Source organism: Gadus morhua, chromosome 4, assembly GCF_902167405.1.
Source record: "Gadus morhua chromosome 4, gadMor3.0, whole genome shotgun sequence".
NCBI lineage: Eukaryota > Metazoa > Chordata > Actinopteri > Gadiformes > Gadidae > Gadus > Gadus morhua.
Genome location: NC_044051.1, coordinates 11,950,544 through 11,970,866, shown reverse-complemented (window position 1 = coordinate 11,970,866; position 20,323 = coordinate 11,950,544). Strand labels below are relative to the sequence as shown.

The 20,323-nt window shown below is 42.6% G+C and overlaps 2 protein-coding genes across 3 annotated transcripts in view; one reads left to right on the top strand and one right to left on the bottom strand.

Annotated features, from left to right (window-relative positions):
• The window catches only part of LOC115543040 (NACHT, LRR and PYD domains-containing protein 12), a 37,879-nt gene that overhangs the window by 1,942 nt on the left and 15,614 nt on the right, over positions 1 to 20,323 (top strand). The window contains exons 4-15 of one of the 2 annotated variants that reach the window (XM_030355580.1): positions 82 to 201; positions 937 to 1,050; positions 1,133 to 1,252; positions 2,213 to 2,300; positions 2,445 to 2,694; positions 2,803 to 4,582; positions 4,729 to 4,899; positions 5,037 to 5,207; positions 5,536 to 5,709; positions 5,940 to 6,113; positions 6,205 to 6,251; positions 6,487 to 7,549. In XM_030355580.1, the coding sequence (XP_030211440.1) occupies positions 82 to 201; positions 937 to 1,050; positions 1,133 to 1,252; positions 2,213 to 2,300; positions 2,445 to 2,694; positions 2,803 to 4,582; positions 4,729 to 4,899; positions 5,037 to 5,207; positions 5,536 to 5,709; positions 5,940 to 6,113; positions 6,205 to 6,251; positions 6,487 to 7,073 (3,796 nt within the window). In that variant the 3' untranslated portion in view covers positions 7,074 to 7,549. Of the gene's footprint in view, positions 1 to 81; positions 202 to 936; positions 1,051 to 1,132; positions 1,253 to 2,212; positions 2,301 to 2,444; positions 2,695 to 2,802; positions 4,583 to 4,728; positions 4,900 to 5,036; positions 5,208 to 5,535; positions 5,710 to 5,939; positions 6,114 to 6,204; positions 6,252 to 6,486; positions 7,550 to 20,323 lie in introns of those variants that run through there. The other variant, XM_030355579.1, reaches the window with a different exon arrangement.
• Positions 7,958 to 11,943, bottom strand: LOC115543042 (serine/arginine-rich splicing factor 9-like). The gene is made up of 3 exons (XM_030355581.1): positions 11,788 to 11,943; positions 8,839 to 9,011; positions 7,958 to 8,208 (listed from the first exon to the last, which is right to left on the bottom strand). The coding sequence occupies exons 2-3, from the start codon at positions 8,968 to 8,970 to the stop codon at positions 8,089 to 8,091; spliced, it is 252 nt and encodes an 83-aa protein (XP_030211441.1). The 5' UTR covers positions 8,971 to 9,011; positions 11,788 to 11,943; the 3' UTR covers positions 7,958 to 8,088.

The window sequence follows — 20,323 nt, the reverse complement described above, 5'->3', positions numbered from 1 at the left end:
TAAAGAATTGTTGAACAGATTACTGAACAAAACATGTCAAAAAGTCCTAACCACCTGATGGTTGGTTGTCGTTCTTTTTAGAAGTGAGAAGAATCAGGAGACATCAGACACCACGGTTCCCAGCCATGTCTTCGTGAAGAGTGACGGGTCAATTGGTCAGCCTCCGAACTTTACAGATGAGCGCCCGTCCACTGATGAAAGGTTTGAACTTGTTTCAATTAAATAATGGAAACTGAATAGTTACAACATGCTTATTCTGGGTTAAACCTGTGTCTGTGTTGTGATGTAGCCCAGAGCAGCAGGAGAACTCTGTGGGTCGTGTTTCCAGCTTTGTCTCCATAGGTCTATCGATGAGGTCAAGTCAATTCCATTTGTATAGTTCTTAACCACAGTAACAGTCTCAAAGGACTGCACAGGCCTTATTTTATGACCCCCCCAAAAGAGCATGAAAAACTCCCTTTATTATTAAGGAAGAAACCTTGAGAAAGAACGCAGAGTGGGGGAGTGGTAAGGAGTTCAATCTGCCATTATTGGCAGACCTAAGGAAACACCAAGATGGATGGATTGTATGCATCCATCCATTAAATCCAGAATACCTGAAGGTGGTTATTATTATTTTTTCTTTAAAAAGTGAACAACCGGAGAGATCAGACACCCCTGGTCCCAGTTGTGTCTCCATAAAGAGTTACAGCTCTATAGATCTGCCTGAGAACTTCCAAAATGCAAATCCTTCAACTGAGCAAAGGTGTAGAATTGTGTCTGAGGAGAGTGAGAAGGGAAGTCCAAACTTCTAAACCCCCCCCCCGTCCTGGGAGTATGGCCACCAAAGCAAAGCTGAGAGCTGAATATGGACCTCCAACCACCTGTTGTCCATCTCAGAGCTCCATTTCTCCATTATCAGTGTGAATAAAACCTCTTGTCTGTGCTGTGATGAAGCCCAGAGAAGGAGAGATCCAGTTCTCCCGTTCCAAGCTGTGTCTCGATGACTAGTGACAAGTCTATGGGTCATCCTGTGAACTTTAAAGACAGAAAGCAGTCTACTGAGAAAAGGTAAAGAATTGTTGAACAGTTTACCGAACAAAATATGTCCTAAAGTCCTAACTACCTGATGGTTGGTTATCGTTCTTTTTAGAAGTGAGAAGAATCAGGAGACATCAGACACCACGGTTCCCAGCCATGTCATTGTGAAGAATGACGGGTCTATTGGTCAGCCTCCGAACTTTACAGATGAGCGCCCATCCACTAACGAAAGGTACACGTTTCAAACAGATAATGGATACTGACAACAAACACAACTAGAACTGCAAGCAGTTATGCAGGGGTCCAAGATATGTGCATTTCGCCGGCACAGCGAAAAATATTCATAGACGCAAATGGGCGTGGCCTAGGCCAAAAGATGCAGCAGACTCCAGTGCATATGTGGGTACAAGTTTTTGACTGTGGGAGGTTCGGTGTGGGAGTTATAGCCCCCAACGCGTATTCCTTGGTATAGCGCCACCTAGTGACCGGTGTGTCTGGATTTGGTTATCTGAGTAGCGGTGCCTTACCTGGATCTAGTCATGCAATTGGCGTGTCTGCACCATTTACGGTTTGGGCTGTGGTACCACTTTCAGGGCGGGAAGAAGAAAAATCCTTACAAAAACAATGGGGATCCAACCTGTTGGCTTGGACCCCTAATGATTTCCGTAGTGTTCCCAGTAGGGCTATTTAGGCTTGGTACCCCCAGCCCATTCTGCCGGCGATTTGAATTCGCCCTGCAGAAGGGTCTGGAAAGAAGCATGACATTTCTTTCTGCTTCCACTACGCTTTTGCGGGATCCAATCACCAAGCTGGCTTTTCTCCCCTGGCGCGCTATTGGCTGGTTTAACACAATGACGACAGGGAAGCGAAGGCAGGCAGCAAATTGCGTACAGAGGCATTTACTAGGTCCGTTGATCAAGCCTCTTGGGCTGAAGAAAATGACAACAGCCTCCCCAGCCCGAAGTGCAATCTACCAGTGAGCTTGGCCTGGCAATAGCCAGGCTAAGGTTTTCCTGAGGATTAAAAAGAAAAAAAACGCCCCTCCACTTAGGAAATGCATTAAACATATGTTTATCAACCTTTACAAAGCAGAAGGAGCTTCCCTCAAAACATCACATCTTTACTTCTACTAGCCATGTTTTTCTTCCTAGGATACCTCATTTGTGTGTTTGCTGCTTTCTTTTCTTCACAGACAACACCAAGAGAGCTCAAAGGAGACCAGTGACATTAGTGAGCTATTGCCTGCGTCAAATCAATCAGATCCGAAGACCAAGTTCATGGTGTGTACCTGTGCAAAAAATGTTGACTTTAAATGCACATTGGAAATAGACATCTTCTTGACCGAATATTCCCTTCAAGTGTTTAATCTAGGACAATCAGTCAAACCGTTTCAAAGTAAAGGTCTCATCTTGTTTTTTTGTTAGCTGGTGAAGGCGACTGTGCAAAAATTTGTAGACAAGGAGCTGGCGAAGCTTTGGGGGGCTCACTTCCCAGAGTACCCACAATGCTCAGGGAGTCAGACGAAGGATGATGTTGGGAAGGGCGATGACGAGGAGGCACTGGATGAAGAGGAAGAGCAGCAGAGGAAAAGTGCCATTAAGGGAGTTGGAAAGATCACACTGCTCTGCATGATGAGGATGAAGGAGGATGAGATGGCTCACACTCTCAAGAGCGGTAAGACTCTTGGTTATGAAAATGTGAAGAAAAGAAGCAAGACATTTAGTTATTTGGAATACAATTTCCACTGACATTAATATTTACTGCTGTTGTTTATTCATTTAGAAACTCTTGCGGTTAAGTGCAAACAAAAACTCAAGTGTCACATGATGGAGAAGTTCAAGAGTTGGTTTGAGGGAATTGCTAATGCGGGACAGCCGTCACTTCTCAATGAGATCTACACAGAGCTCTTCATTACGGAGGGCGGCAGTGGAGACATCAACAATGAGCACGAGATCAGACAGATTCAAATTGCTTCCAGGAAACCAGCAAAGGAAGAAATGTGTTTCATCAAATGTGAAGACCTCTTTCAAGCTACTGCTGACAACTCTCAACCAATCAGAAGAATATTGACAAAAGGAGTTGCTGGCATCGGTAAAACCGTCTTAACACATAAGTTCACTCTGGACTGGGCCGAAGGCAAAGCCAACCAAAACATAGACTTCACATTTCACGTGACTTTCAGAGAGTTAAATTTACTGAAAGACAAAACGTTCAGCATGGTGGAACTTGTCCATCACTTCTTCATTGAAACCAAAAACGCTGAAATCTGCAACTTCGAAAAGTTCAAAGTAATTTTCATCATTGATGGTCTGGATGAGTGCCGGCTTCCTCTGGACTTCCACAAGAATGGGACCTGGACGGATGTCAAAAAGCCCACCTCGGTGGATATGCTACTGACAAACCTCATCATGGGCAACCTGCTTCCCAATGCATGCATCTGGATAACCACACGTCCTGCAGCAGCCAATCGGATCCCTGCTAACTGTGTGGACATGTTGACAGAGGTGAGAGGGTTCACAGACTCACAGAAGGAGGAGTATTTCAGGAAGAGATTCAAGGAGGAGACGCTGGCTGGACAAATCCTCTCACACATCAAGAGATCGCGAAGCCTGTATATCATGTGCTACATCCCAATCTTCTGTTGGATCACTGCTACAGTCCTGGAGCATTTCTTCCACAAATGGAAGAGACAAGGAGATAGGCCCAAGACTTTAACTGAGATTTACATCCACTTCCTGATAGTTCAGTCCTTACAGGAGAACATTCGGTATAATGGAAAACGTGTACCAGATTCACAATGGTTTAAGAAGAGCAGGAAGATTCTTTTATCTCTAGGAAAACTGGCTTTTAACCAGCTAGAGAAAGGTAACCTGATTTTCTATAAGACAGACCTGGAAGAATGTGAGATCGATATCAGAGCAGCCTTAAAGTACTCAGCTGTGTTCACCCAGGTCTTTAAAGAGGAGTGCGGGCTTTACCAGGAAAAGGTGTTCTGCTTCATTCATCTAAGCATTCAAGAGTTTCTTGCTGCCATGTATGTCTTTTGGACCTTCATCAACACTGGTGTCAATTTACTTTCAAAAAAGAAATGCATAATGGATATCCAACACCTCCATAATATGGCTGTGGACAAGGCCTTAGAAAGTGTGAACGGACACCTGGACTTGTTCCTTCGCTTCCTCCTGGGACTTTCTCAGGAGACCAATCAGACTCTCCTAGAAGGCCTGCTTGGAGAGACAGGAAATAGATCACTGACTAATGCTAGCACAGTTGAATATATCAAGCAGAAACTAGATCAGGATCTCTGTACAGAGAAAGCCATCAATCTGTTAAATTGTCTTAATGAGCTGGGCAGCCGTTGTCTAGTGGAGGACATACAGAAGTACCTGACATCTGGAAGTCTCTCCAGGAAAACTCCAGAACCTGGTCAGTGGGCTGCTCTGGTCTACATCTTATTGACATCAGACAATGAACTAGATGTGTTTGACCTGAGGAAATACTCTGCTTCTGAGGAGGTTCTTCTGAGGCTGCTGCCAGTCGCCAAAGTCTCAAAGAAATTGCTGTACGTCTGTCCTTTTATTTCTCTTTAACAAGCTATTCATATTATTATTATTATTATTATTATTCTCATTATTAAAATAATTTGTGAAATATGAACATTTATAAGATCTCTGAAGAGTTACGCATTCTTTTACAATTTGTCTAAAGACTGAGTGGCTGCAATCTGTCAGAGGGATGCTGTGAAGCTCTGGCCTCAGTTCTCAGCCTAAACTCCAGTCTGAGGGAGCTGGACCTGAGTACCAATGATCTGCAGGATTCAGGAGTGTGTCTGCTCTCTGCTGGAATGGGGAGTCCAAACTGTACACTGGAAACACTTAAGTCAGTCGTCCTCTTATGTGCAAAATGTTAAAAATAGTTGAAAGCAATACAACTAATATCATTTAATTGAAATAACCTCGTAATTATTTCCAAATATAGGTCCTTAACTTTTTCATGTTCTATTAATGTGTCTACAGGATGAATGGCTGTCTTCTGACAGAGAGATGCTGTGAAGCTCTGGCCTCAGCTCTCAGCACAAAATCCTCTAGTCTGAGGGTGCTGGACCTGAGTTCCAATGATCTGCAGGATTCAGGAGTGAAGCTGCTCTCTGCTCGACTGGAGACAGACTGTACACTGGTAACTCTCAGGTCAGTTTTACTCAGTGTGCAAAGAATTATACCTGGCTCTGAGTAATCTAACACTTTTGTATATATAAATAAGTATATTTAAATGAACCATTCACAACTCAAAGTCTAACACTTTTAGTTTCCAAGCAACAACTTTAATTACAGATGTCATAGTAATGTCCATGTTATATTCATACTGAAATGCAATCAAAAATTGTAGTTGTATATACGTTGAGTTGTGTGTCGATGTCTTATATCAATATTCATAATCATTTGAATAACGCATAATTATTTTTTTTTGCTAATGCATGAGTTAATAAAATCTTCCGACTGTATGCATTTGTTTAAGGCTGAAAAACTGCAGTCTGTCAGAGAGATGCTGTGAAGCTCTGGCCTCAGTTCTCAGCTCCAACTCCTCTAGTCTGAGAGAGCTGGACCTGAGTTCCAATGATCTGCAGGATTCAGGAGTGAAGCTGCTCTCTGATGGACTGGGGAGTCCAGACTGTACACTGGAAACACTCAGGTCAGTTTTACATTATGTGTTTAAATGATTAATATAGATTCATGTACATACAGATGGATCATTTCAGGGGTATTTTCTCCACTGTTGAAAATGTACGAACTTTGCACTGCGGTCATAACTCTATGAACTGTGCTTTTTCAGTATAGAATCAATGACCTTGGAAAAATACATTTTATTATTTATTTTCTTGAGATAGTACATCTAGTGTGTTTATATATTTGTGTGTGTAGGCTTTCTGGCTGCCTGGTCACACAGGAAGGCTGTGCTTCTCTGGCCTCCGCTCTGAGCTCCAACCCCTCCCATCTGAGAGTGCTGGACCTGAGCTACAATCACCCAGGAAACTCAGGAGTTACGCTGCTCTCTGCTAGACTGAAGGATCCACACTGGAGACTGGACAATCTCAGGTACGGGAAGGACAGTGATTGATGGTCATTGCACGTCATGTACCTCATTTTAATGGTTGTTATTTCACTTCCCCCTCTCCCCCACCTTTAGTGTGGAGCACATTGGAGAAAGGAGGCTGACATCGGGTTTGAGGAAGTGTAAGTGTTTATTTTACAGTTGCAATTATGTAGATAGGAATACTCCCATGGAATGTAGTATATTACATATGTGTCTTTTTATACTTATAATAATAACAAAAATGTGTGTGAAAGCGGGACATTTTAAGTAATAGTAGTTCTGGTAATATAAATTATACTACACCTTTACATTTGTAAAAATAAATGCACCTTCACATTTTTGGGTTAAATTACGTTTTTTTCTTCTCCCTGTTAGATGCCTATGTATTCACACTGGACCCAAACACAGTCCACACATATCTCTCTCTGTCAGAGGGCAACAGCAGAGTGACGCTGGATGAAGAAGATAATTGGTATCCTGATCACCCAGAGAGATTTGACTTCTTTCAACAGGTGTTGTGTAGAGAGGGCCTGACTGGCCGCTGTTACTGGGAGGTAGAGGTACAAGGAGACGCTTCTATAGGTGTTGCATACAGAGAAATAAGGAGGAAAGGACAGGGGGACCTCTCCTATCTTGGAGGGCAGAATGATTCCTGGTGTCTGAAGTGTTACGCTGATCATTACATTGCCTGCTGCAACAACAGAAGAATAGACATACGTCTCCCTCGTACCAGCCGCAGAGTAGGAGTGTATGTGGACTGCCATGCTGGCACTTTGACCTTCTATAGGGTGACACCAGAGGTCTGCGACAAAGTAGAAGGACCCTCCTCAAACACATGGGCACACATCCACACCTTCCAGTCCACATTCACCCAGAACTGCTACCCTGGGTTTGGGTTCAAGTTTTGGAGAAATGTTGGAGAAAATGCCACTGTGACCCTGTGTGACCTTTTTCAACGGTAACACACACACACACACACACAGTGGCAGGGCGGAGTGGGCCACTGTTTCATATCGGGAGTACTATAACTACTGTACACTTTTTATTTTACTTTATGGATCGCCTTCAACAGATCACTGTGGTCCCCCGATTGTTGAGATCATCTTGCAGTCCAGTAAAGACCAGAACAACTTGCAAGACCTAACTGGATTTGTAAACCCTTGAATTAGCAGTGAAGCTATCTTCCCGTGTTAGTATTTTTGTTGTTGATTGTATATTAAGGTGATCATATGAGCCATTTGACCTATTGTCAACCATAAGACTATGATCTGGGTTCTGCTTAAACCGATTCATTTAGAATCAACATGTAATAACCTTGGACATGTATGCAATATATTTAAATTTAAAAATCTCATCTGATAAATATAAGGACGTTTAAAAGCATTGTACTATGTTTTACTGCAAAAAAATATAATTTAATAAATCGTTTTAATTCTTATACGAGTCTCTCCTGATTGGCAGCTTTAAATTGCACTCAGAATTAACTACATTTAAGAAAATATTAAACTACCATTGTAAACAGTAGAAATCAGGTATATAACTGTAAACCATACCAAATTGTTAAGCCACATTATATAAAAATATCCCCAATAGCACCTGAGCTGAGAATCGCGGGTTTGTCATACAATGAGTCCTCTGTTGACCGCACCTATTCAGTTGGTAAGGGATTAAGCTCATAACTTAAACTTATAACCTTAAAATCTAGTGATAACACATTTGATGTCATCTTTCAATTTATATTGTAAACATGAACATAGCTCCATTTCAAGACACCAATGTGAGCAGCCATTCCTGACTTTTGACTGACCAACTCTTCATTTCCCAAGGAGACACGATTAAAGACAACTAAAATTGAACATTTTTATTTGAAATAACAAAAAGGAAATCATGTTCAGTCCACCACAGGCCGATTCCCACAGGTCCACCAACAAGAAAAGACAAGAGATGCTCATGTGTCACCATTAAAAGTAATTTGCATCAATGGGAGCAACAATCCATGGGCTTGCGGCCCCGGGAGCGGGAGCGGGAGCGGGAGCGGGAGCGGCAGTAGCTCGTGGCGCCCCGCTCCTCGTACACCCGGATGTACGCCGTCTCCCCCTGCAGGACGGGGGGACAAGAGACACTGGTGAGGCTTCTGGGCGCACGGTGAGGTTGGAGAAAATCTGTCTGAATCTTCTAGGTTTCCGTTTGTTAATCCTAGTTTGTATCTTTAGCCACAGATTATATCTGGTGTTGAAGCTTGTTTCTTTGAGTATTTTATTGACGTCATTTGAAGGACTTGTCCCCACTAAAGTAGGGCTACTTAATTACGGAAAAACATCATGAAAACACTTATTTTGGTCAATATTGAAACCACGATTATTCAAATGATTATTTATGAGTTTGAAACATCAGCAATTCCCCTTAAATTTTTTCACAAAAAGTTAAAAACTACAATGTCCAAATTGAGTATGTACAAATAATGTTCCTGCAATTTCTATGAAACATTTATTCATGAATACATTTTATTTACTATTTACTACCATTTTACATAAACTATTATCTTAGATTGGATATCGTTTGACCCAAAAATCTAAATTAAAACGTGATTAAATGCACAACCAGTACTGCTGTATCAGACAGGGCTCACTACAATAAAAACAAAAGACCACGGTCTCATTGTGCTCTCCTTCTTTTGAATAAAAAGTTACTAATCAAAATGGGGGGCGTGCTGCAGCGGCCACTCACCTGATGCGAGCGGAACTCGGTCCGGTCCAGGCAGCGCAGGGCGTACTCCATGTCCTCGCGGCGGAGGAACTCCACCACGCCCTCGCCGTCATGCTGCACGTCGGCGAAGCACACGTCGCCCGCCTCCCGCATGTGGTCCTTCAGGTCCTGCCAGCTCCCGGTGGGGGGAAGCCCTACAGGGTGGCACATCACATGGCTGTGTGGAGGGGTCGATCACACCTGTTACGACCCCTCCCTTTCGGCAGCTGATTACTTCCTGCAGGAGTTGGCTGAAAGGGAGGGTCGTTAGGGCAAGTTGCTCACACCTGGCTAGGCCTCTACCCAAGGTGATATAATCCAGCCTGGTCTCATTCTCTCTCTCTCTCTCCTAGGCTCCACGCTGCTACAGGTTCTTGGTTCTTGGTTCTTTTTGATGGCTTCCTTTTACACTCAACAGCAGCACACACATCTCAACTCATCCATGCACTACATTCACCACTGATGCCACTACTCTCCACACCTCATGCTATTTGTAAATATGATTGTTTAAGTGATAATAAAACCTTTTCATTTATCACTTTCAACCTGACTTGTCTCCCCTCCTTGTCACATATGCTGAGCCAGTTTGTGACAAGTGGGGGCTCGTCCGGGATCCAGTACTAGGATTAAAATAGCTTAAGTTTTGACTGTACTGGTAAATTGGCCCGGTTTAGGTTGGTGTGTGCTTCCTCCTCTTGCAGACAATGGTTTTTGGTTTGCTTTGTTGGAGTGTACACTACTTGTTGTTGGACATAGCTGACTGTGCTGTGGTTAATCATCAACTGTTCTGGGAGGGGAAATGTCAGGCTGTCAGTGCTGGATATTTCTTGTAGGAAATTAAAGGAGAGGTATTTGGTCCATTTCTGTTTGTGGTGAAGGTGATTAGATTTGACTGGGGCTTTGCGGTTAGCCCTACCTGGGGTATGTTGGTATCTGTTGGAGCAGGAGTTTCTACCCCCTGTTAGGTTTGGTAGCGGGTTCCTCTAGGGGACTCGTGGTGATCAATTTAGGTGGCGGCGAAGGTGGGTAGAGCTATTAGCTCGGGAGCACCTCTAGGGTTGGGAGAGGGTTGCCAGTCCTCTGGTTGCCTTCTTCACACCGCTGGTTTCGCGTGCATAAGTACCCCCCACCATTGACTGCACGAAGACTAGGGCAAGTTAGTTAGCTAGTTTTAATGGTTGTAGTTAACATCAGGATAGGGGTGGGGCTCCTGTTCACCTGTTACCTCAGGTTTTGGGTTTTCGGCGTGTCTCAGTCAAGAGTTGTAACTTGTTAGGCTGATTTGTTTTTGAGGATGGCTTCCCTGGTGGAGAGTTTCATCCAGGAACCTTCACAGGCTTTGCTAGAGCAGTGCACTAAAGAACAACTTCTTAGGATAGCAGAGCACTATGAAGTTGACATTCCAGATAAGAAGTTAAAGGAGAGTGTGAAGACCTGCTTAAGGGATGGTCTGTTTGAGGCTGGAGTTTTGTGCTGGCAGCCAGTTAGCAGTCCAGTGACTAGTGTAGTGCCTAATCCTGGAGCTCTAACATTTGAACAACAGAAGGAGTTGCCGCAGTTGCAGTTAAAACAGCAGTTAGAGTTGGAGAGGTTGAAATTTGAAAAGGAAGTAGAGTTGGAAACTATAAAGCATAAAACTGAGTGTGCCAAGTTGGAAATGCAACAGCATCAACTACAGCTGGTACGGAGATGGGTTGGTCGGTAATACTCGGTACGGAGATGAGTTGGTTGGTATGGAGATGAGTTGGTTGGTATGGAGATGAGTTGGTTGGTATGGAGATGAGTTGGTTGGTATGGAGATGAGTTGGTCGGTATGGTAAAGAGTTGGTCGGTATGAGGTTGGAGGGATGTGCTGGAGGATGCAGCCTGGAGGGAGTGCGGTACTGACTGTCAGTTATTGGTAACGTATGAACCATGACAGTTTGGGACATATTGACCCTTTGTTTGATGTATAACACGAGGTGGAACCTCGTTCTTATGGAGGGGGGTGTTACGACCCCTCCCTTTCGGCAGCTGATTACTTCCTGCAGGAGTTGGCTGAAAGGGAGGGTCGTTAGGGCAAGTTGCTCACACCTGGCTAGGCCTCTACCCAAGGTGACATAAGCCAGCCTGGTCTCATTCTCTCTCTCTCTCTCCTAGGCTCCACGCTGCTACAGGTTGTTGGTTCTTGGTGATGGCTTCCTTTTACACTCAACGGCAGCACACACATCTCAACTCATCCATGCACTACATTCACCACTGATGCCACTACTCTCCACACCTCATGCTATTTGTAAATATGATTGTTTAAGTTATAATAAAACCTTTTCATTTATCACTTTCAACCTGACTTGTCTCCCCTCCTTGTCACATATGCTGAGCCAGTTTGTGGCACACCACACCAACGACCCAATAGAGCTGCATCTGGGCCTGTACGCCGTCACCCATTGGTTGAAGGTGGCGCAATACATCACCAGGTGTGGGTGTGATTTTCCGTTAAGAGCCGTTTGGAAAATCAGCCTCTTCTGACATCCCAGGTGGGCGTGTCCACCTAGATGTGTGCTGGATAGATCAGTCTACCCAGTGGACTGTAGCAAATCCGTCACACATCTAGGTGGACACGCCCACTTGGGATGTCAAAAGAGGCCGATTTTCGAAACGGCTATCACACTCACACCTGGTGGTACAATATGTCACCTTTTAAATGGCATATTATAACCGGTTTGTCAGCTCAGAAAAAAGCAACTATGGCTATCGATAAATGGTGCAGATAAACTATCCACATCGGTAGTCAAAAAATGACCTGTACATTGATCCCAGAGCTGTTGAATGGTTGTATGCAAAAGAGAGACAATAGCCCAGTCAGACATTAACCATAACGACCCTTTAACTTAATCAGTTGTACCGATTCTAAACATCAAGAAACCAATAGGAACAAAAAATGACACCTACCAGTCCCTATGGCCGGTGTTTGGGGTTATGCAGCCAACATGACCGGTTTGACTTTAGGGGGTGGGTGTTTTATTTTTCAAGACTTTAAGCAGCCGATTTGACCTCATCCATTTAGTCCCCTTGACCTCCAGTCCGCCATGAGAGAGAGACACCCCAACATGTGGGGTGTGATGACATACGTCATCACGTCGTAAGTAACACGTCATCACCAAGCGTCCGCTGCGTGGACCATAATAAAAGCTGTGTTCGAAATCGTTCCCTATACACTCGTTCCCTATTCCCTATATAGTGTACATGATATAGTGCACTATATAGGGAATAGGGAACGAGAATTCGGAAACCACAGCCGTTTCTCAATTCCTAGCACGCGTACTACGGACTCGATGACTTGCAAGCACGTACTGGGCAAGTCTGTACTTCAAGCACAGACTTGCGAGCACGCGAGTACGTACCTGCACTTGGAACAGCAGCGGACTCGATGACGTCACCACCTCTGCTCGTCCGTTAACTGTGCTACGGCCTCATTTAGGCATATACTACTGAACAATATAAACAAATGATATCAAACAAAATCCCAGCCTCTTTCATTTTCAAATAGTATGTAAATATTCTGAATGAATAAAAATTGAAAAGATATGCGTGTCCTGTCATGTGTATGAGCTATACACGCACGACTTTATATTTATATATTATCTTATATTATTATTATATTATATATTTATATAAATATATATATAAGTTAAGAGTAACTTAAGCTACAGTTGTGTCTTCTCCATATTGTCCGCCATCGTACTGCTGCGAGTGCGAAATGCATCCTGGGATTTATAGGGGTTGCAAGTACACACGAGCCACCTCCGATCAGGCCCCCAGGATAGGCATATACTTCCGCAATCCACCCGTGCTCAGAGGCCAAGCCTGGTATTGCAGCTGTTTTAGCTGGGAGTGGACGGGGGTCCGTCATTTCATGTGGCCCAGAAGTAGATATCGCCGTCCACTCCAATACAAGTGGGGAACAGGATTGTGTCTCCGCAAAAAATGTCTGGATATCAATCAAAGGCTCATAATTATCTTTCTACCCTGTTCTAAAAAAATGTAAGTTTTTTCTTTTCAAAACGCCTCCTCAAGCGTTTTATTAGCAGTTGATGTTGGGTGGGCAGCTGAAAGGAGCCGTACTGAAACAAACGGCTCCTTGCTATGGACCTATTTTGAAGTGCACGGCTCCATTAACTTCCGAATTAAATTAAATTCCGAATTAACTCCATTAACTTCCAAAGTCTGAGATTTGTCCTTTTACTTAACATGAATGGCGTTGAATACGGATATATAACACACATCATTGAAATAGCTGTAACAGGCACGGACGTATTGATTACCTGAATGATTATGGGAGACCTACGTAATTTTCATAATATTGTTAATTGTCTAATATTAACATTTCAGTTGCGTTGGTAGGTATTTCATTTTCATTTGCTTGTTTAGCTATGTATGACAGGGTTATGGTTAGCTATGTATGACAATTGACAATGTTGGTGTATTACAATTCAATATTTGGGTAGGCTACTCCAACTTCGTTGCTGGTCGATATGTAAACATTTACTTTTATATAAATTATTGATTGCATTCTTCGTAAAATAGTTAGTTGGAAGGAATCTGTTTCTTAAGCAATAACATTGAACTGAATTTTTTAGGCCTATACGTTTACTATGTTACTATGGTATTATATGGAGCAATCTTACATATTTATGAAGTTTCCAGATCAATAAAGTTCTATCTCTTTTTATTTGAACTGCCTGTATGTCCTCTTGATTATAGTATTACAGTGTGTACCTTGGTTATCAGCTATCATAGAATGGTGTCAATGTGGTATTGGCATATATATTCCAGAATTTGAAAAAGGATATGGATATAGAGTGGGTGACTTTATCAGTATACTCAATCGAGATGGCCACAATAATAACCGCTCTTAGATGGGTTGTAGATACTAAGTTGGTGACAATGTGGTATTGGCATATATATGCCAGAATTTGAAAAAGGATATGGATATAGAGTGGGTGACTTTATCAGTATACTCAATCGAGATGGCCACAATAATAACCGCTCTTAGATGGGTTGTAGATACTAAGTTGGTGACAATGTGGTATTGGCATATATATGCCAGAATTTGAAAAAGGATATGGATATAGAGTGGGTGACTTTATCAGTATACTCAATCGAGATGGCCACAATAATAACCGCTCTTAGATGGGTTGTAGATACTAAGTTTTATAACAGATAATTCAATACGTGAAGATTTGGTGATAGAGGTAAAGCATCTTCTTTTAAATATTATAAGCCTTGGTTTAGTTATTCAGTTCTGTTGGATTCCAGCCCACCATGGAATATATGGCAATGAAATTGCTGATAAATTAGCTAAAAGATACTAACCTAATTAGAAGAATTTAACCTTAAGTATATATATTTTTTTATTTATTCATTTCTTTTGTTAGTTTGTTTTATTTTGTTTCGTTAGTTTGGTTTTTTCTTTGAATTTATTTTTACGATTTAAAGTATCATTTGCCAACGTCCTTGTCACAAACTCCTGTGTAGTAGTCAAGTAGGTGGCGGTATATGGGGAAAAACTATGATCCACCACTAAACTAGAAGAAGAAGAAGATCTCTGCATCCGGTACGTCACGGACTAGGTCACGTGTCTTGGCCCCATAACGCGGAAGCAAATCGCTCCTGTATGTTACCATGCGCCACTCCAAGTAGGTCTATCTGCAGCCGGAGCCACTTGCCAAACACGCCCATTGCTCTGCCAGACACGCCCTTGCTCTGCCAAACACGCCCATAGCTCGTGCGCAATGCTACAGAATATAAGCCCGCCGCCCAGTCCCGTCCTGATACGTTGCAGTCACGTGACTACCACGTGGTCGACTACCACGTGTGACTACCACGTGGTCGACTACCACGTGTTCGGCAACAAGCGCGAATGGTTTTTGAAACCTGCTTTAAACACTCAGTTTACTAGATAAATTCGATTAAACAATTCAATACAATACAAATATAAATGAAAAACAAGTGTTATCTAGCGATCCGTTATCTGTATTATGTTATTTCGTCTTTGGAAACATGAGCCGAATGTTTTTTGAAACCCACCCGGCAACGGACAACCCAATCAAATCAGTTGTCAAGTTGTCAACAACAACTGATGACGTAGGCCGGTACAAATTTGCCATGACACCACCACATAGAACGAGCAATGGGCGTGTTTGGCAATAGGCGTGTTTGGCAGAGCAATGGGCGTGTCTGGCAGAGCAATGGGCGTGTTTGGCAAGTGGCTCCGGCTGCAGATAGACCCTACTCCGCCACTGAGCAGTTTGCATAGGAATGAATGGGCGGCCATTTTCCAGTCCGTGGTCCATCCTTTATTATGTCCATGATACAAACTGCTCAGTGGCGGAGCGATTTGCTTCCGCGTTATGGGGCCAAGACACGTGACCTAGTCCGGCACTTGACGTACCGGATGCAGAGATCTTCTTCTTCTTCTTCTAGGGTGTGTTCGAAACCGCCTACTTGCTTACTGCTTACTACCTACTAAATATTTGGCTTACTTCTCGAATCCTTAAATAATGATTGAGTAATCCATTTGAGTAATCGACGTTCAGAAGACCGTCCTTACTTAACCACCTCAGATGACGTGAATCAAATGACGTGTCAATAACCTACCGGCCGGGCGCCGTTAATAAATATTATAAATAAATATATAAACGTCACATTTAACGTCACAGTACACCTTCAACCTAAGGATTTGCGGTGATATGTTAAAACAATTATTAAACAATTATTAAAAGCACTGCTGCTGCGGCTCCCCGTTTAGCGCCATTGCTTCCACTGTTCTTTTGAATAGACGCAGTGCATTCTGGGGCGGTTGAGTACGTCTAGTAAGCTAGTGATGCTTACTCAAAATCTTTCCGGAAGTAGAAGACATTCGGATACTACTCGCTTACCTAAACTCGCTTACTAAGTTCTCGCTTACTCAATTTGACGTCATAGTTAGTAGGTGTAGTAAGCAAGTACGCGGTTTCGAACACACCCGTAGTTTAGTGGAGGATCATAGTTTTTCCCCATATACCGCCACCTACTGGACTACTACACAGGAGTTTGTGACAAGGACGTTGGCAAATGATACTTCAAATCATAAAAATAAATTCAAAGAAAAAACCAAACTAACGAAACAAAATAAACAAAATAAAACAAACTAACAAAATAAATGAATAAAAAAAAAAATATATATATATATATATATATATATATATATATATATATATATATATATATATATATATATATATATATATATATATATATACTTAAAGGTTGTATAGGTGATTTGCTTTTTTGGCCATTTTTGCAAAATTACTTGAAATCCTTATCATAACCCGCTTACAGCCCCTGAGTTAGAAGTACTGACATGACAATTAAACAAGTCAATCATCTGTGGAACGGGCAGGGCTCGAAAAACTCCAGCCAATCATTTCCATTGCCACCGAGTTGCATTGGACAGTAAGTACGTCAATCAAACGGTCGTACTGCACTCCCCCTCCCCCGCGCCCCGCGCGCGACCCCTTCGTGCAGTACTCGTGACCCAGAGCTCGTGACCCAGAGCAAGCTCCTGTTTGTTGTTATCCTGCGGTAGCTACTGGAACTAGTTAATCCACATTTGGACCTAGCAGTAGAAGACAATTTCCATGGCAGACAAGACGCCACCATCCCCACCACCACCACCACCACCAGCAAAGAGAAGGAAAACTCTTTTTCAGAGAGTAATTGATAATAAAAACGCTGAAAGAGAAAAACTGAAATCAAGAATAATCCTAGGCGCTGCTTTCGAACGTTGGCGGCAACTGAAGGACGAGAAGGGTCTAAAAACCGATGCTTGTGTGGCGGTTGACCTAGTTTCAAAGTTTATACCGTTTATACTCGGTAATTCCGGTGTGGAGACGAGTGTATTACTCGGTGTGAAAATGTCCACACCGCGGCAACCCTAGTGAAAACCAGGACTTCCAATACAGTTATATGAAACAAACATACATTTTCTAAAAATAGTAATGATTTATGTGACCGTTTAATGTTTATAACATCTGGTCCAACCATTGCAGCGAGAACGTATTCTCAGCAGGGGGTGCTGGGAAAAAAAAAACTCAGCCTGCACTAGACTCGCAACTCGTTACATTGATAAAAAAAGATGTATAGCAGCGCAGCTCAATTACACCAGTGCATGCGCGGACAGTTGAAAATCGATCGTTCACATCCAGCTGCTCACAGAACAAGTTTAGCGCACCACCGCTACCCTCACACTTTTTCATATAACCTTTTTTCAGCACTAGGTCATATGAGCATTAAATAAATGCTGCGTCTCAAAATGCCTTGGACAGCAGCGAGGATGACTCGCTTTGCCACGGGCCAAAACAGTTCGGAGCGACCACAGCCAGAGCGAACACAGCGGGGCAGAGGAGTGTCAGGAATAGTCTTTGGTGTACACATCAGTACGGCCTATTTGCACTACTGTTTAGTGACAATGCAGTGTTTTATTCGATGCCTTTTTATTTTCGTATATTATTTCAATGAATACAATTTATTTATTCATAAAAAACGGATCTGGTCTTCAAATCTTTTTTCCAAATATAGGTCGTCTTACAATGGGGTTTGTGTTTATATTCGGACCAATACGGTACAGCGGGCGCTCACATGACGTTAAGCATTTCCTGGTGCATAATGTGACGCTTCAGAACCTAAAATCCCGTTTCTCCCCGTTGACACGACAACACATAACCGGCGTTTTCAGAAATCTCCACTTTGGCCGGCGTTTTTAGAAATGATCGTTTTCTGTGATAAGACAGGGCCTCGGACAGGGGGTGTTGCAGCACCCCCAGCACTCCTACTTCCCGCGGTACTGGGTGCAACTTACAGCTGAATGTAGTGCCATGTTGTTAAACGAAAACCTACACTAGCCTGGCTCGCTCTCGCGCATCTCTGTTCGCGCTCGTGCATGATTGCGCGTCCAGGTACTTGGAATGGGTGGAGTCAGAGTCAGCGTTGAAGGAGAGGGGGTAGGACCATTTGAGTTGTGTATTTTCAAAATCTGCTGGCGTTTCGCAAATCACCTACCCAACCTTTAAGGTTAAATTCTTCTAATTAGGTTAGTATCTTTTAGCTAATTTATCAGCAATTTCATTGCCATATATTCCATGGTGGGCTGGAATCCAACAGAACTGAATAACTAAACCAAGGCTTATAATATTTAAAAGAAGATGCTTTACCTCTATCACCAAATCTTCACGTATTGAATTATCTGTTATAAAACTTAGTATCTACAAACCATGTAAGAGCGGTTATTATTGTGGCCATCTCGATTGAGTATACTGATAAAGTCACCCACTCTATATCCATATCCTTTTTCAAATTCTGGAATATATATGCCAATACCACTTTATCGATCTGGAAACTTCATAAATATGTAAGATTGCTCCATATAATACCATAGTAACATAGTAAACGTATGTAGGCCTAAAAATTCAGTTCAATGTTATTGCTTAAGAAACAGATTCCTTCCAACTAACTATTTACGAAAAATGCAATCAATAATTTATATAAAAGTAAATGTTTACATATCGACCAACAACGAAGTTGGAGTAGCCTACCCAAATAATGAATTGTAATACACCAACATTGTCAACTGTCATACATAGCTAACCATAACCCTGTCATAGGCCTACATAGCTAAACAAGCAAATGAAATACCTACCAACGCAACTGAAATGTTAATATCAGACAATTAACAATATTATGAAAATTACGTAGGTCTCCCATAATCATTCAGGTAATCAATACGTCCGTGCCTGTTACAGCTATTTCAATGATATGTGTGTTATATATCCGTGTTCAACGCCATTCATGTTAAGTAAAAGGACAATCAGACTTTGGAAGTTAATGGAGTTAATGGAAGTTAATTCGGAATTTAATTTAATTCGGAAGAGCCTATGGTGCAGGTTAACCGGAAGTTTCGATTAATGGGTACATAAAGCACTCAAAATATGTACCGCATTCATGAAATGTCTCCAAAATTGCGTTAAAGTCCAGTTTTTGTCGTTTTTTGTGGCAACGGGTGTTTTCTAACGTCGTTCGGTGGTGACGTCACGGTAGGGAGTCGTGGTTGAAGGTAGCCTCAGCCTAGTACTAGAACTATGGCGTCTAACTGGGATCAGGAAGAGGTGGCAAGAACCACAAATTACATTTATGATGGCCCACAGCCGTATAATTTCGAGCCTGTTAGACGTGAGGGGGCGAATGAGGAATTGCCGAGGATTGATGGCCGTCAAAGCCAATTAAATTCATGGTCAGAGGAGAATGGGTGGAGAGTTGGTGAAGTGTCCTGGTGAGTTGCTATCATTTAGCAATGCAGCAACGAGCGCTTGAGCTATCCCCCCTCCCCGGATAAACCCTACGATTAGTTATCCCACGTTTTGATGGTTGCCTAATAGCTCCAGTAACTACCGGTACATATTTTGCCTAGTCTTTATTTCTAAGCTTTTACATATTCCTCCGGTGAAAGTGTTGTTGCAAACGTACCCGGTAGCCGCCGATCACGTAGGCTGGTCATGAATTCAGCGGTGATTATTTTCGATTCTACTCCTCGTGATTGATTGTCATTGACACCATCAGGGTACCGCTTACAGAGAGAGGGAGAGTAGTAAGCGTGTCTGTGTCGCTGTGTTTGGCAGGTGTTTGTGTGGGCGGTGCCGTCCTATGGAATCTGTGGTGGAGAGCTTGTGCTGTAGGGAAGTGAGTGCGTTTTGGTCGCTGGTCGAGAAGCTCAGCCCAAGACCAGCAGATGTGACATGCCTCACTCAGCATCCAGGATTTGATGCATGCTGCCTGAATCCGTTTGTGCTTAAGATAGCGTACACACATTTCAAGCAGGATCATGGTCCCCTTCAAGCCAGCACGCACGAGTATGTTAATTGTTTGTTACTTTAGCATTCTTTTTATAGAGTCCTATGAACCAACTTAAACAGTTATAGGCGACTAGAGATGTGTTGCATAGACAATAAACATGCATGCAATTTTTTTATTTTCCAACCTATTTCCCTAGGCAATACCGGTACACTGCATACAGGCAGGCTATACGATGGGCTTATGGAGTTCTTGGCATATAAGGAAGCCTCTACCCTCCTGTCTGGTTTCAGCCATCAGGCAACAATTTCAGAGTGGTGACCAGACCTATCATGGCTTTCAATGGCCTCGTTTGGATGAAGAATAAAAACCATATTGGCACGTACAACATGAATACAATTATTTTTCAGTTCAAGAATTAACTCATGCTAGTTGTGTTGCGATCGCTCAACCGCCTTTAAAATGTTATAAAATACACAGAGCATGTGGATTCATATAAAAACAGTTTATTAGGTCATCCCAAGTAATGGGGATCGATTACTGAAAAAAGGGACAGGTTGAAAGGCCTGATAAAGTAAACAAATCAAGAAAAAAAGGGTTA

What these genes read in the sequence shown, in the direction of transcription:
- LOC115543042 (XM_030355581.1), bottom strand. Translation starts at nt 8,970, where the DNA reads ATGCGGGAGGCGGGCGACGTGTGCTTCGCCGACGTGCAGCATGACGGC. An exon ending in CCGAGTTCCGCTCGCATCAG is followed by an intron (nt 8,209 to 8,838) that starts GTGAGTGGCCGC and finishes CCCGTCCTGCAG; the next exon opens with GGGGAGACGGCGTACATCCG.